The 15,822-nt window shown below is 40.5% G+C and overlaps 1 protein-coding gene across 7 annotated transcripts in view; it reads left to right on the top strand.

Annotated features, from left to right (window-relative positions):
- Window positions 1-1,359: 1,359 nt before the first annotated feature.
- Window positions 1,360-15,822, top strand: part of dmxl2 (Dmx-like 2) — a 35,537-nt gene continuing 21,074 nt past the window's right edge. For 2 of the 7 annotated variants that reach the window (XM_026319721.2, XM_026319725.2), the window contains exons 1-19: window positions 1,360-1,750; window positions 6,575-6,700; window positions 6,983-7,054; window positions 7,176-7,254; window positions 7,455-7,599; window positions 8,425-8,491; window positions 8,603-8,775; window positions 10,049-10,229; window positions 10,332-10,512; window positions 10,706-10,924; window positions 11,029-11,300; window positions 12,181-12,438; window positions 12,578-12,807; window positions 13,394-13,599; window positions 14,107-14,228; window positions 14,694-14,783; window positions 14,913-15,021; window positions 15,110-15,229; window positions 15,343-15,570. In XM_026319721.2, coding sequence (XP_026175506.1) covers window positions 1,664-1,750; window positions 6,575-6,700; window positions 6,983-7,054; window positions 7,176-7,254; window positions 7,455-7,599; window positions 8,425-8,491; window positions 8,603-8,775; window positions 10,049-10,229; window positions 10,332-10,512; window positions 10,706-10,924; window positions 11,029-11,300; window positions 12,181-12,438; window positions 12,578-12,807; window positions 13,394-13,599; window positions 14,107-14,228; window positions 14,694-14,783; window positions 14,913-15,021; window positions 15,110-15,229; window positions 15,343-15,570 — 2,965 coding nt within the window. In that variant the 5' untranslated portion in view covers window positions 1,360-1,663. Of the gene's footprint in view, window positions 1,751-4,335; window positions 4,427-6,574; window positions 6,701-6,982; window positions 7,055-7,175; window positions 7,255-7,454; window positions 7,600-8,424; window positions 8,492-8,602; window positions 8,776-10,048; window positions 10,230-10,331; window positions 10,513-10,705; window positions 10,925-11,028; window positions 11,301-12,180; window positions 12,439-12,577; window positions 12,808-13,393; window positions 13,600-14,106; window positions 14,229-14,693; window positions 14,784-14,912; window positions 15,022-15,109; window positions 15,230-15,342; window positions 15,571-15,822 lie in introns of those variants that run through there. The other 5 variants (XM_026319722.2, XM_026319728.2, XM_026319723.2 and 2 more) reach the window with 4 other exon arrangements.

Consider the following 15,822-nt stretch of genomic DNA (forward strand, 5'->3'; position numbering starts at 1 on the left):
ATTATTTTGGTGAGGCCCATTAAATCTTACCATTGGCGAGATGAATCAGCATAGATAAGTAGAAAGACAGCAGCTTCAGTGGACCTCAGCCAGGTCTTGCACTTGCAGTCTTCGGTCTGTGTATGTATCAGTGGTAGTGGACATCATTGTCACAGTATATCACATTTCCTGCTGACTGTCTTACAGTGGATCCATTTTTAGAGAGCCCTCTACTGACAGTCTCATAAAAATATCATAATTGAAGCAGCCGAACCAAAGATGTTGTTGTTTCATTCCCCATATTAGCCACAATCTAACTCACCTGCCAAGAGTTAGGTTTAGTTTGTAAAGGTGAGTTATGGTAGTAATGCTTAATGTAGCCTCAAACTGATAGAGTCAAACAGAGATGTACACTCCTCCCTTTCCCTGCACATCCATGTTATTTTTTATTTTGAACTTATCATCTTCAGCCCTAACCAAAATTGCCTCAAGTGGTATTCCCTCAAGTAATTTATCTGAATTCATCAGAGCATCACCAATTAAAAAGGATACCCAGGACCAAAAACTGTCATTATTAATTAGACTGAATAATATTTTCTTTAATGTCCATCACAGTTTAAAAATAACTTGTATTATCCAACCAAAATTCCCAAAGCCAAGATGATTGCATTGAATATAATGTTGGCCTTGGAAAATGCATCAAAATCTCCTAATTGGGAAGAACAACAACAAAAGAATGACACAGAAAAGTCTAACCTATGATTCATTGGCATATGGTTTCTAATGATCTAATGATAACATCATCAAGCCTCAATAAAACATGACTTAATTAATCACTTCAGCCACATTTTAAAGACCAGGTACTGAAGCATTGTTTGACATAAACTATTACGATCTTCTCACGCTGGGGTTATTCCATAAATTCATAAATGTGTTTCTGTTAGATTATGGCTGCTATTTCACGCTCATACATTTTCTGTCTGGAGTTTTCTCTCATTCGATACCTTACTTCCAGGCACGAACAAAATGATTAGGTTACATGTTTTGGTGTTTGCCTCAAACGCCACATTTATGATCAATGAACTCAAAAGGGGAGGAGAGGGGGGAGGGGGGAGTGCTAGTTCTACGGACCTAGAAAACCAGTAGTAGAACAGCTGTTCAGCGTCCCAGGAAGAACATCGGACAGTTGTTAAAACATGTATAAAGCCATTTCTAAATAATAGGTAAGAAAACCTAAACAAGTGGCTTTTATATCCAGTAACAGATCCAGTGTAGTACTGACTGAAATTCAGGAGTTCATGTTCCCCGATCTAGGTGATTCGCATCTATGGCCGTTCAGTCGTGCCTGGGCAACACCGTGAGCGCGCATGTCAGGTTCGCTGCAGAGATCCTGCTGTCTCGGCTCTCACGATTAATCGTGGGGATGGTGTTGACAGCGAGAGGCGGCGGCGGGCGGCCAGTTTTCACGTTTAAATAGATGACAGGGCCGGGGGAGATTACATTCATACGGGTCGAGCACAAATTCCCTGCCGCCCTTCCGTCTGTGGAGGAAGACGACACTTCCAGGCCGAGGTCCGTGTTACTGATGGAATCCCCAGCCGCTGCTAGATGGAGAAACCGAAAGGCTGAGTTCGCTATAAATAATTAAAAGAAACACACCATCTGCTGCTGAAACACAAGGAAAATGCATCTGCATCAGGTGCTGACGGGAGCTGTAAACCCTGGAGATTGCTGCTACTCGGTGGGAAGCGTGAACGACATTCCCTTCACGGTGAGGAAATATTTTGTTATTCGTTCAAGATGACACCCGTTGAAGCTAACGCCTGACTAGCTAGCTGAACACGTCGCTAGCCGGCGGTATGTGGGCTATAAGCGGACTGGCTAGTGAGCTACAGCCCTGGATAAGCCGGGGGCAGTGTGCTTGCCATCTGCCGCACTGGCAGGTTCACAAACAGTGAGTGGAAACTACTCGGGACATCCTTATCGCAAGCCCCTCATTCATTTAGCTCGATAGTCAGCCAAACACAAACTAGCATGGACAGACATGGATGTATTCGTTTACTGTAACGCTGTATTATTCATCGCTATCAGACTGATAACGCAAGCCGCTACAATGACCTTTAGCCGCATCTCATAGCGGCAGAATTATTGCAAGGGAATCCCTTTGCGCAGTCATAACATTATTGCGGAATATTTGCAACCGTGGGGGTGGGAAGGTGTGTGTGGGGGGCGGGGGGCGAAATTTGCAGCGCACACTACAGGTGACGATGCATGGGGCTCGACAAAACTGCGCATCATTAAAGCTGCGTTTTGTGCGCTAAGCTTGCTACCATTTGGCGTTAAATCCTCCTCACGGATCATTAGCTCGCTGTCATCCTAGCCTCAGCTGCGCCAGCCATGACGTACAGAGCCTTATATGGATACATGAGCTAGAGGGCTGAATGGCATAAAACACAAAACATATTCCTAGAGGTGGTGCCATCTGCCATTATTTCAACTTAATTGATATAGGATAAGCTTAAATTTGTATCCCTGGTGTATATAGGCCATTTATCAGTTTCAGTGGGGGAGCTGGATATAAACCCGTGTGCACATGCTGATCCAACACTGCACCTTGAACCAAATACTGTTCTTTTCATAGTGACATCTTTGGACTATAAATATTCTCTCAGAGCTCTGGCAACTTCCCAGCATTTCTTTTTGTGCCTGATACTCACAAAACCAAGAAATGCATCAATATTCCATTAAGCGCACTAAGACGAAGAAGCTATAATGTTACAGCCATTTTTGTGATGGCAAATGGGATAAAGTGTACAGTAGTTACCCAACAAATGTTGTGGTTCCTTTGCTTAAGGGTGTAGCATTCTGAGTCAGCTCTTGTATTGAGAACAGGAGATGAATGATAATGATTTTATTGATAGTTGGATGATACATCCTAACATCTCACAAGGAAAACCCCTGAAAAAATCCATTGCTATAGTCTGTTCTGCATGAGAGCTTTGATCTAGAGATGTCATCTTAACAGATATTATGGGAGTCTCAGTGCATTTACCATAATGTCTATATGGAAAGGATTTTTGAATGTTTTTGTGTAATTTAGGATTTCTTTTTACAGCAACGTGATACATTCCCTGTCTAAAATAATATTTAACTATAGCTTAAATGCTTTTGTCTACAGATGGAAAGGTGAGAAGATATGCACTATGCATTACCTAACTTAAATTTTACCAAGCCTGGTTCACACCAGATGCAGCGTAACTGCACCAGTTAAATTCTGTCGGTGCTGGCTCAGAGTATATTCTTGAGCAGCTTTGTTGCACGCTACCGTTCTCTCATGCTGAGAGCACTGAGTCTGTCTAATGGCTGCCAAATCTGGGCTTGGTCTGATCTTGCTGCTTATTAGTGAGGTGGTGTTTTTGTTGTTGCTGTTTTATTTATTTATTTATTTTTCCCTTTTTCCCAGAAGCACAGACACTGCGCCGTCATTTCTGATTCCCTCAGTATGCCAGAAATAAGTGCAGCCCTGTTCATTTCTGCTCAAACTATCAAGAGGTGTTATCTCACACTAACCTCATATGAAGGCTGTTTGAATGTAAACAGGTGAACATTTTTCATATCGGGTCAATAACATAGTCAAGAGTTTGCTATTAAGCTAAAACCTTGCACGTTGCTACTGGGTGCCAGTTTCTGTGCCTGGTGTTTTCTTTCTGTGTCTGAGAGAGTATTTAAAGAACACCAGACATCATGTCCACTGCAGTTACTCTCACACTGACCCCTAGGGCTCCTAGGCCAGACCCTGACACACACACACACACACACACACACACACCTAACCTACCATGAAACTAGAGCTTCATTGTAAAGGGAGTCATTCCATGCTGGTTGTTCTTCTGCAGTGATGTGTTCTCAACTGATTTTGACATAAACTGGGAGACGTATATTTTAATAGAGTTTTAACAATAGGCCTTGAAACACAGAAACGTTATCATTGCTAGTTCAGTGGACTATTGGAGGTTACATATAATTTTGTGAGAACCTACTGTCAGAATAGCTACAACTACCTTATGGCCCCAAAAACACAAACGACTAACCGATTCCTAAACAATGTAACAAAATTGCTTGAAGAATTAGGTGCTGCCTATCGGTTTATAAACCAATGTTCGGAGGCAAAGAATGCGTCTAATGTGTCTCTCAAAGTTTAAGAGTTATAAAACAAAAAAGAATGTGCTTTGCTAATATAAAGTACAATTTAAATATAATCACTTCGGGTCTTTGTATTTGCTGTAAATGTAGCCAGTCTAATTGGCTACGTAGATTAAGTTGGATATATCTTGACCAACAGACATGATGGAGACACACCGAAGCTGGACCTGGTGCAGTTTGCTAAATGCCCAATGATTTTCTGCAGTCATGCTGCTGAGAATAACAAGGCCCATATAGAATCACGGTAGGTAGTGGGATCAAAGTACAGGTCTGTGCTACATAGGCTTTTCCAGGGATTATGTCTTCACACAGATTGACAGAAAGACCACATTACTACATGTAAGAATGAATCAGTTCATGTTTTTAAATATTGGCAGCTAAGGCTTTTGACTACAACTCAAAGCCAGCCTGCTTGCACAACTTTTAAAAATGCAAGATTTGTTGCATGTTACACATTGTAACAGCTGTGACTGCATAACATGCTTGCATGATTGGATTAGGCATGGGGAATGAGTAGCATTTGACAGAATGCAGGCAGAAGTGATTGCTCACTCACTTCCTCTTATCTATGTTCAATATAGCAGCACATGATGCATGCACCCTGAAAAACAGTTACACCTTTGCCTCATTATGGTTACATTTATGCAAAGAGAATTTAACTGAAGCCAGCCCAGAATGGTGATTCAGTGTTTCTGCTGTAGTATTATACCCTTGTTTCCTCACATTTTAAATCTCTGCCTACCTTGAAAAGCAGTATTGTGATATCTGTAAACATTTGAAGAGCTTTATATGTGGTAACAGCATGTTACTCTAAACTGCCAGGTAAAAAAATAGGCTAACTCACTGTAGATGCAACTGCTTTGTCATTGGTAATGTGTTAACAGAGAGCTAATATTTATCCATTGGCAGCAACATTCTTGATGTAAGCTGCTTATATGACTGACAGTAAGGAAACATTGCTTCTTCAGGGTGGTGTTAAGTCAGCAGATTTATAAGCTACAGATAGTTGAATTTAGATCCAAGTACATTCAATGACAGAATCGGATAACTAATAGTTATGGGGTTTCTAATCTCTAGGTTGATTTACTTTGAAAACCTGTCAGTGTGTCGCTCCAACTGTACAGTATGTGCATGCAATCCTGGAGACAGCTCTCGTAAAATGTCTTCTTATTGAGGACTGGAGTGTTCATATAAACATTACTAAGCTGCTTGATGTGTATGTTGATGTGTTTTTCTAGTAATGCCTATTCACTGTCTCATCACTCATTAAAAGAGTAAAAACAACCAGCATAAAAACAGAATCTGTAAACAGACGCAGAATTTCTTGGTTGATTAGAACTGTTTTATCTATATTTGTTGTGTCATTGTTTACCATGAAGCTGTGTATTACGCTGCTAGTAGAAATGAATCATTCCTTTTGTATTGCCATCCCTAAGTACATTATGTGTGTGCATTTTCATGAATCAAATACATTTCTAAAAAGTTAGGATATTTATTTGATTTCCCATCAGTCAAATAAGTATTTTTGGATTTAGTGCCCCACAGGTTATGTTGTTTAGGGCAGACACAGCCAAGCCTACTGGCATGCTTTGGTGCGCTGCAAGGTCCACATCACCTTGCTGAGTAGAACGGACTCGCACATTCCCCTATGTGTGTGTATGAATTAGGGAGAGAGGTGCAGAGCAGTCCTAGACGGTGTGACGGTGACCGCTTTTTATTCCAGCTGTAATGCGAAGGAGCAATTGCTGCAGTAACAGTAAAGCACAGGCTGCACTTACTCACTCCTCTTTGTACAGTACCTGTCTCTCACATATTATGTTATAGTGTGATGCTAAGTATGATCATTTGACAGTCTTCATTACAAACTCATCCCCGGCTGCCATTTTATATTATGACACTGGCTCTAATGTTGTCCTGTTGTGTGACCCAGTGTTTCCCAGCCTCTCCTCCTATTCTCATGAATAATGAAAGACACAAGCCGTCATCTGGCTGTACTGCTGCTTTGAGGCCAGGTTGCCTGTCTCCCAGTTGCTGCTGCCATTGCTGGCATTCTACTTATAGTTGCCAACACTGTTTTAATTTGCCTTCCTGCCTATAATCCAAATTTTATCACAAGACTGCCCAATGGAAATTAGCAAGTCTTCTTTTTACACGAGTAGGTGTTATTTTAATGTGTAAAACAGCATCTTAATAATCTTATAATCTTAACAGCTTATGTTAGTTTTATGTGGTTTATGGGCTGTTTAACCATCAAAACCTGCCAGTGTTGTGTTGGTTTAAGGTAACTCCAATGCTATGCTAATCCTGTTATATATCTCACCCTGCTTATGCAATATTCATATTAGTGCCACTGAATGCTATCATGGTCTGCTTTTTTTTTTTTTTCCTCAAGGCCTATGGTTCCGGTTGTGATGTAGTGATCTTAGCTAGCGACTTTGAGTGTGTGCAGATTATTCCTGGAGCTCAGAATGGGAACATACAGGTGGGCTGTGTGGAGTGCTCCCACCAGCTTGGCAGGGTAAGTGTTGACTGCACACTCAGACACACTCCCACATACAGTTTGCATTTTTTGATGTAGCCAAAAGTGGGTATCAGTTAGACAGAGTTTAAATCAGTGCAGTTATCCAGCCCAGTTATGCAGTTATGTTTGCTCCTGTCTTGTACTTCCTATTCTCTCCTGCCCTTGCTATCCTGCTCTCTGCACCACTCCCCACCTACCCTTCTCCTGTGGGAATGACTGTGCAGAAGCACTGATGGAGTGAGTAATGGTGTGATGATGAACACAGCTCTTTATTTTTAGATTGCTGCATCCTATGGAAACACAGTCTGCATCTTTGAACCTCTTTCTACCAACCCAAACAAACGCCACAAGGTGAGTCCAGATGTCAGTGTTTTATACATTTCCTCTGTAGTGGTTTAAATCATGTCTAATGTGTTTAATCACACATGTGCCAATAACAATGCATGGTGTGTCGCTCTCTTGTCACTAACAGCAGCTTAATTATCAGTGGCAAAAGACAGGACAGTTTTTTCTCGATGCCATCACCTACAACCTGGCCTGGGACCCACAAGGTATTCTTGTGCTTTCTGTGTTTAACTTGATTAGCTGACTGTTTGACAAAATGAATTCACAGCTTCTTGTCACAGCCCCCTTTGGTTGGTCTGGGATAACATGTGTGTTATGTAAGATTCACAGTGTGCATGTGGCTCTGTGTACTGTAGTAGTTAACGTGGGATGTGAGGTGTGTAACATAGTGCTTTTGCGTCCTCAGGGAACCGTATCCTAGCAGCAACTGAGCGGCTCCAGCTGTGGGCTCCTCCATTGGCAGATGCCCTGATAGAGGAGGAGGATGGGCAGATGACTGAGGACAAGATCTACCCTGTCCTCAATGACTGGAACTGTGTCTGGCAGTGCAAGTAAGTTTTTGCTTTGGTACATACTGTAGCAGCATTTGATAAGATTGATGCTTATAAAAACACTTGGTGGTTCAAGGTAGAATCCAAAGATAATTTAGTACAGAGCCAACTGCAGCTTTTTCTGGAAGTAAATGCTCTTTTTTGTGCTGACTGTTAAAAGCAAATACCTAAATATCCTGTAAAATGATTAGCCCTGTTTGTCTTCATTTTCAGCCATTTTCTCTCAGTGCTTGTGCTGCTGTCTTTTAAATGTCAAGTCATAATAAATTTATTCAGCCAAGTTTGTCATGTGCCATATTAACTGAAAATATACTTTTTAAAATGCCTGAGTTTTGTAATTGAAAATGAATTGGATGGATTTTTTTTTAATTCAGAGCACTGAGGGGATATCCACATATTACATACACTTTTTTGTTTGCTGGTTCACAGTAAAAGAGAAGCAAAAGGTATTTTCTGAACTGGTGCCCTTATTTTTTTGTTTCTATCCCTGACGCTTGTAGAACTATACCACTCACTTATACACATTTACTGCTTATCCAAACACATCTGCACACATCCTCAAATGAAAGCTGTTGTCTTTTGAATATGTGGCCTTTGCTTTAAGCTTTGTCAACATAGACGTATTATGCCATATTAGTAATTGTCATCTGATGACAAATGTGCATACCCAGGGAAACCAGTAGAACAGGGAAGTGTGAGTTCTGAAATTACCAGCAGTAGAGCATGCACAAATGAAAGGCACATGCACATTGACTGTTTCTCTGTGGTAGGTTTACCATAGAGAAGTGAATACAGCTGATGTTGTTCGGCTTGTGTTTCTCTTAGAACTGCTGCATCTGTTCACATTGCCAAGTGGTCTCCTGATGGGGAGTACTTTGCAACAGCTGGAAAGGTATAAGAATTACGTAAACACATTGCAAGACACCAAATCACTGAACTGTTTCTGTAACGTTTATTGTGATGTGTGTATAATGTATGTTCATACATGTGTGTGCAAATGCAGGATGACTGTTTACTTAAGGTGTGGTACCCCACCACGGGCTGGCGTTCTGCAGTGGTGGTTCAGGACCCGTCTGATAAAAAACCTCTTCCTTGTCACTTCTCCTTTGTGTACCTGGCCCATCCTCACTCGGTCACTGGTATGTCCTGGAGGAAGACGAGCAAGTACATGCCCAAGTAAGAAAGCAGACACACAGTCAGGGTGGCCAGTAATATGTTTATTTTTACATTGTCCAATACAGGCATATTGTCTTCTAAAGCTTGAGAATTTCTTCATTTGAGTTGCCACAAGGTGTAAAATTATTGGTTACTGTTTACAATGTTAATGTTCACTACATTAATTTTAGATCTTTCTGTGTTTGCTAAGATAAATGTTGCAACACTGTTTGGGGGGGGGGGGGACCTGTCCCTGATTCCTAGTTTTCAAATTCCTTGCAGCTCTGTTGTTATGGAAGACTTTCGGTGATTTCTGCTATTGTCAAAACATAGGTTCTCAGAAGCAATAGTGAAAAAGCTGTGTTTACACAAGGGTAGATTTTTCCAGGGTTGCTTCCTTTTGCGATTCACCCATGGTTCCTGCTTTTAGTAAGCAGTCAGTTGTTTGTACCCTGCAATGTGACATTAGGTACACATAATTAGTGTACTTAGCCTTTCACTGTTTTAAAAAAAAAAAAAAAAAAAAAAAATATATTTTTCATATCCATAAACATTTTCTCACAACACCCGCCAGTTACAGAGGGTACCACAGTCGTTTCCCATTTCCTAAAAGAAAAGAAAACTTTCCTGCAGGAGTTACATTTTTTTTTTTTTTGTTTGTTTTTTTGTTTTTTTTAAGTCAGACATATTCTTAATTTGTATTGAGAGCATCCAACAAGGTCATTTTATTGTCTGTTTGATGCTAAATTTATAATTCTTGTTTTTATAGTATAATTATTTAACATCAATGAAATACAATGGACTTTTTCAGTAATACAACCATTTTGTAAATACTGATGTGACTCATATTTGCCACAAAATAATAGTAAGCTTGTGAAATTTAAGGAATAGATTAAGTAAACTCCAAGTGACTTGAATTATAAATGAAATAGCATAAAATATAGCTTTAGTTAAAAATCACAGAGCTTCTTAGACTGTTAGTCATAACCTGTAATGTTACCAAAGAGGTTAGCCCAGTCTCCCCACTCCAGTTTTACTGTTGTAATAGATAATACCTTACTAATTTGCAATTGGATAGTCATCACCATAGTCTGCTAATATATTTTTAGTTTAAATTATTCATGGCAACTAATCAAAAAATAATTTATTATTGTCTTTATCACTGTCTTGATTCTATAATATGTTGCATTGTATTTTGACTGAATATTTTTGAGGTAAAAATATTTTATATATATACACATAAAAAAATTACATATAATTACTGACAGACAGTTAAATTCTCCTGTTGTGTTAGGGGTTCAGTGTGCAATGTGTTGTTGACATCGTGCGAGGATGGAGTGTGTAGGCTGTGGTCAGAGACCCTGTTGCCAGAAGACAGTCTGCTTGGGGGACAGATCTCTGAGAACACACAATCCTTCAGCTCTTGCCTGCCAGGCTTGGCAGGCAATAAGGACAAGATCCAGCATGCTTTGGAGGTACACTCTGAATTCACAAAAGAAAAATTTAAGTGTATATTATTTCTGCAAAAGGAATAGTATAAAACTTATCTATTTTATCCCTTTGCCTTATCTGATCAGTCAATTCACCACCTTAAGCATCTGCGCCGTGGCAGACGACGATCATCTGCTTTAGTGGCACACAGTGAGCTGCTGCCCTCTCAGCTTGGCACACAGGACTCACACACTCATCGTCACATCGCTCATCATGCCAATGCCCTGTGTCACTTCCACATCTCAGCCAGTATTAACCCCAACACAGGTATGGCGCCTTTGTTTGAATGACTCCGAGGCATTTCTGTCCATAGAGCTATATGTAGTTACGCTATGGACGATATAAACAATGTTCTCCCCTGTTAATTTGACTTAATGACTTTCTCTGTAATAGTGACATCATTCAAAAACCATATTTTATTTATATTGTTCTTCCTCCTTCCTTCCTCTTCTTCTGGTAGATATCCCATCAGTGCTAGCTGATTCTGCAGTGTTCAACCCAGATGATGGCACTGGTGGTGGAGGCTTTGTGGTTCACTGGCTCAACAATAAGGACCTCAGCTTCACTTCCTCCATGGACCTATTCATGCTGCAGCTCCGTAAGTTTTCTGAACAGCAGCTGGACCAGACTACCGAGTATCCTGTAGAGCCCGAAGGATCCCTGATGAAGTTTGATTTTGGTACGTCTCACGCACTGTCTAATGCACATTTTTTAAAACTCAGTAGCTTGTAGCTTTACAGCATCAACATCATGTAAATATGCAATGTTTTTTTTTATCTCTAGATCTGGATGACATGTCTGACAAGGCCTCCTCAGACCATGGTGAGGAGGGTGAGCCAGGGGAGCAGGGAAGCACCAAGGCATCCTCACCAGGATCCAGCTCCAGCATGCCTTTACCCTCCATGCTGCTGGAGAGGAGGATGGAGATTTTGATCACAGAATGGAACAAGAGTCCAGACATGCTGTTCACCATCCACCCTACCGATGGATCTTTCTTGGTCTGGCATGTAAAGTACTTGGACGAATTCAACCAGGGCATCTTCAGACAGGTTCAGGTGAGCTCAAAAGCAAGAACATGAAGAACACTTTTTTGTATCCTGTTTGTAATTTCTGCAAGGAAGTGAGATACATTTTTGCTAATTAGGAATGCTTATGAATTTAATCACTGGCATGCACATAGTGACAGCAGTGTAGCTGTAAATAAACTGTATAAAATGCAAGGTGACTCAGCACTCTTCCAGCTTTTTGTAAGATTCAATTTACTTTTTTACTCTCAAGGAGAGACACAGTCCTCCTCCTGCAAGTTGAATAGTAATATGTTGTCATGTTATGGCTGATTCCTGAGTAATATTTATTTTATATTTGGAAATATTCTGTGTGTTAACATTTAAGTTCATGAATCTTCATGTGTTTGCATATACTTTATATATATATATATATATATTAATTGAATCCTTGTGTTCAAATACACTACTACAATACTGGTTAAAAGTTTGGGATCACCCTCTTTTTCACACCCCTTAACTTCTTTAACAAACAATATTAGATTTTATTTGTAGAAAGAATGCCACAAGTATGTTAGACTGTTAAATGAGTTACAATTTATCATTAAATATATGAATATATTGAGACAGTAGAGTTAACTACATACATTGCTGTAACATCTAGAAAACTGAGGTTACCCCAAACTTTTGACTAGTAGTGTAAGTTGGGATCCCCTAGTTATGTTTTTTGGCCGGATCCTTATCGGAGTCTATTAGAGTTGATCTTCTAAACAGTGACATCAATGTGTGTGAATGTACAGGTATTAGTTCATGGGTATATGACATGGTCATGTGGTTTCATATAAGTTACAGTCAGTGCAAGTTGCAGTGGATGCATTTTGCTGTGCCTGTGTTCCTAATGGTTTTTATTTCCCTCCAAATCTCTCACCAGGTTTCCTTTTCTTCCCGTATTCCAGTGGCGTTTCCTACAGGGGATGCCAACTCACTAAGTAAAAACATTCTGATGTATGCCTGCACTTTGACTGAGGGTGCTAGCCCTGCAGCAGGGGAGGTCCAACGTGTCTCCCACTCTGCCTCAGTCTCAGCTGGCTTCGGTTCGCCTGCCCTGGCCCCCTCTCCCAACTCTCGCCCTGGTATCAGTCCTGCTGTCATGATGGTCTCCAAGCATGTTGATGGATCACTCAACCAGGTAGAAGATTGTTAAAAACAAAGTTTAGAGCTTGGGATTTACTCCATTCTGCTAAGGGACAGTTTTTATAAACCAAATGAATTCTTTAATACCCTTCCTAATCCTCAGTGAATTTAATTTGTATTCTCCGTTTATACAGTGGGCAGTGACATTTGCTGAGCGCTCTGCCTTCTCAAATGTATTGACCGTATCCCACAAGTTCCGATACTGTGGCCACCGCTTCCATCTGAATGACCAAGCCTGCCACACAGTGCTGCCATTGCTACTGACGTCCTCTCACCATAATGCCCTGCTCACTCCACCCTCAGCCCCTAGCAGTCTCGAAGGAGAGCAGCCGCCTACCTTTCCCCTACCAAAGGGACTTCCCAGGTACGGAGCAGAGAGAAGGCAGAGAAAAAGGAGAGAAGCAGCAAATGTTCGGTAGTTGCAGCAGCCAAGCAAAGTCCACCACACTTGTTTTGTTGTTTTAATGCAGAGGCACAGAGATGTTAACTACTTAGCTCCAGTGAGAATACAGTACAAGAGTAATCCATCTTACCAGCTCAGGTGTCCTTGTTATTTTAAAACTATTTCAACATATACCACAATTTAAAAAAAAAAAAAAAAAAAAAAAAATTTGCAAAAAAGTCCTTCTGTGCTTGAGGAAACAAACTATACGGTAATAAATTAAGTACTTGTTTGTGAGTAGTGTTTAAGCTACATCAGAGCACACTGACCTATCGGACCATTTAAATTGTGTACTCTTTGCAACACACACAGCTACAGCTTCAGAAGATTTCAGAGACTGTGTGATGACAGTGTAAGAAAAAGATAGACAGGGAAGATAAGGCAACAAGCACATATTTGAAATCCCACAGATGCTTGTTGTAACATGCATTAGCAAAGTTTCATATATGCTAGTCTTATTGTCCTCTGTATGGAACGTGAGTTCTGACCAGGCATTACTTTGCGTTAGCAGGAAACAGCTTCGTAATGCAGCTACAAGGACTTTCCATGATCCTAACGCCATCTACAGTGAGCTAATCTTGTGGAGGGTGGACCACATAGGACCCCTGTCCTGCACTGGAGGAGTCTCTGAACTGGCCCGTATCAACTCACTGCACACCTCTGCCTTCAGCAATGTTGCGTGGCTACCTACACTAGTGCCCAGCTCTGTGCTTGGTAAACACACAGTGCATTTTTTAACACAGATGTAAATTTCAGTGTTTATTGTTTTGCTTTTAGAGAAATGTGATATTTGGTTCACTATTCATCTGTATAAATGTTATATTATGTAATGGCATTTGGGCTGCGAAACTTCATACCAGTGCTGTGCAGTAATCAGACTAAACTGGGTTTGCATGGCAGGTTTATACTATAAAGTTAATTTCTTCCATGCTTTGTTGTTGCCTAGAGATATAAACAAGTTTAAGACTACCCACAGCAGTATATCTAATATATATATATATAACCATTATTCACAAATGAAGTGATTATTTGTTGTTAGATGTTTTTTTGTTTTTTTAAGCACATTGCTGAATTTATAACAATCCTTCAACTTTGTATGTACATTGTCATGTAGTAATTCTTAATGATGTCTTTTTGCATTAGTCTATATTGTAGACCATATAGTAATTATTGACACCACAGGATTTTCCTATGAACCTCTGCTGCTGCTGTGCCCCTCAGGAACTTACTGTAACAGTGCCAGTGCCTGTTTTGTGGCATCAGATGGTAAAAACCTGCGCCTCTATCAAGCTGTGGTGGATGCAAGAAAACTGCTGGATGAGCTGTCAGATCCTGAAACATCTGTGAGTGGACTCACTGTGATCACTATGATAATCTGTGTTTAGGCTCTCTCTTCAGTGAATTTTATGTTTATTGAGTCTTTATGCCACACACTGTAGGTCTTTAAACAAAGCAGGCTTGTGGGCTCTTATATTGGGACTAAAGAGTAAGAATCAACCGTGATACATTGCAGACTTAATATAACTGCATTCTTTAGTTACCCTCCTGACTTTTTAAAATTTCATTTTGCTGCTGCCTTTGTTTTTCAGTGTTACAAAAAATAATATGTGCAACATCTCAAATTTACTGAAAATGTGACTGTGATCTTCAAAACCCACTAGCCTACATTATCCTGTACCTGAAAGTATGCAGTATTACACATTAGTGACATTACATATGCTTATTACACATTAGTAATCACATTTGTGCTTTTACATGCAGAACACTAAAAGAATAGGTTACCATTTTTCATGTGTGGCTCTGTTTAGAAACTGGTGGGGGAAGTGTTCAACATTGTCAGTCAGCAGTCCACTGCCAGACCTGGATGTATCATAGAGTTGGACATCATTACAAACCAGGTTAGCAGCTGCACTGTTTTTCACTCCCACCTCAAATCAGTGCTGGACAAAAATCTGCAGCTTAAAATCATGAAATCTTTAACTGATAGGCGTAGTAACATGTTTGATGCTGTGCCTATATGATTCCAGTGTGGCGCCAACACCCAGCTTCTGCATGTCTTCCAAGAGAACTTTATTCTAGGTTACAAGCCACAGAAAGAGCCAGAAGCATATACACCAGCCTTTCCATCTGGTGGTGGTATAGCACACTGTCAAATTCAAATTTTGAGTAGGTCCAACTTTGTTGTCAGAGGATAATAGGTAATAATAATTTTTACTATATCCAGATTTTCAGCCTCCCCCGTTCTCTGAGAAGTTCTTTCTGGTGGTGATAGAAAAGGATCTCAACAGGAACTCTGTCCTGCAGATGTGGCACCTACACCTCCAATCTGTGCAGGCCTGTGTTGGTAAGTATAGCGTATACATAGCTGGGCATTTGAATTTGTCTGGATGAAAACATGAATTTTAATGTAAAGCCTTCATCAAACTGCTATGCTGGTTCCTGCATCTCTGTGTCCAGATGACCTGAGTCCAGATTATAACTTCCAAAACCAACTAATGGTTCCCAATCAGCTAGCAAATGCTGACTCGTCTCCTGAGACCTCTCCTATCAGACCCCTGCCACGATCAGCCTCTACAGTCAACTTGCAATCAGCCAGCAAACTCATCCTTAGCTCCAGGCTGGTGTACAGCAAGCGGCTTGACCTGCCCCATGGTGTGGAGGTTACCAGAGCCACCCCCTCTGCAGGTTGGGATGGGCACACAGTTGTCACACTCGACTCATATGATCTTCTTGTTTCCAAATTAAAAACTAATTGTGGGAAAAAAATTGATAGTTCATTTAGAATTAAAATAAGATCTCTTTAAAATCTCATTAATCTCGATCATTAATACAGGTCAGGCTGGTTCAGAAAAATACCAGAATAATCTATTTACCACAAGTAGAAAGCAGGAAACCAAGAAATCATGTTAATGCAAGAAATCACAGAACTTTTTAGCA

This window comes from Mastacembelus armatus, chromosome 3 (assembly GCF_900324485.2).
Source record: "Mastacembelus armatus chromosome 3, fMasArm1.2, whole genome shotgun sequence".
Lineage (NCBI taxonomy): Eukaryota > Metazoa > Chordata > Actinopteri > Synbranchiformes > Mastacembelidae > Mastacembelus > Mastacembelus armatus.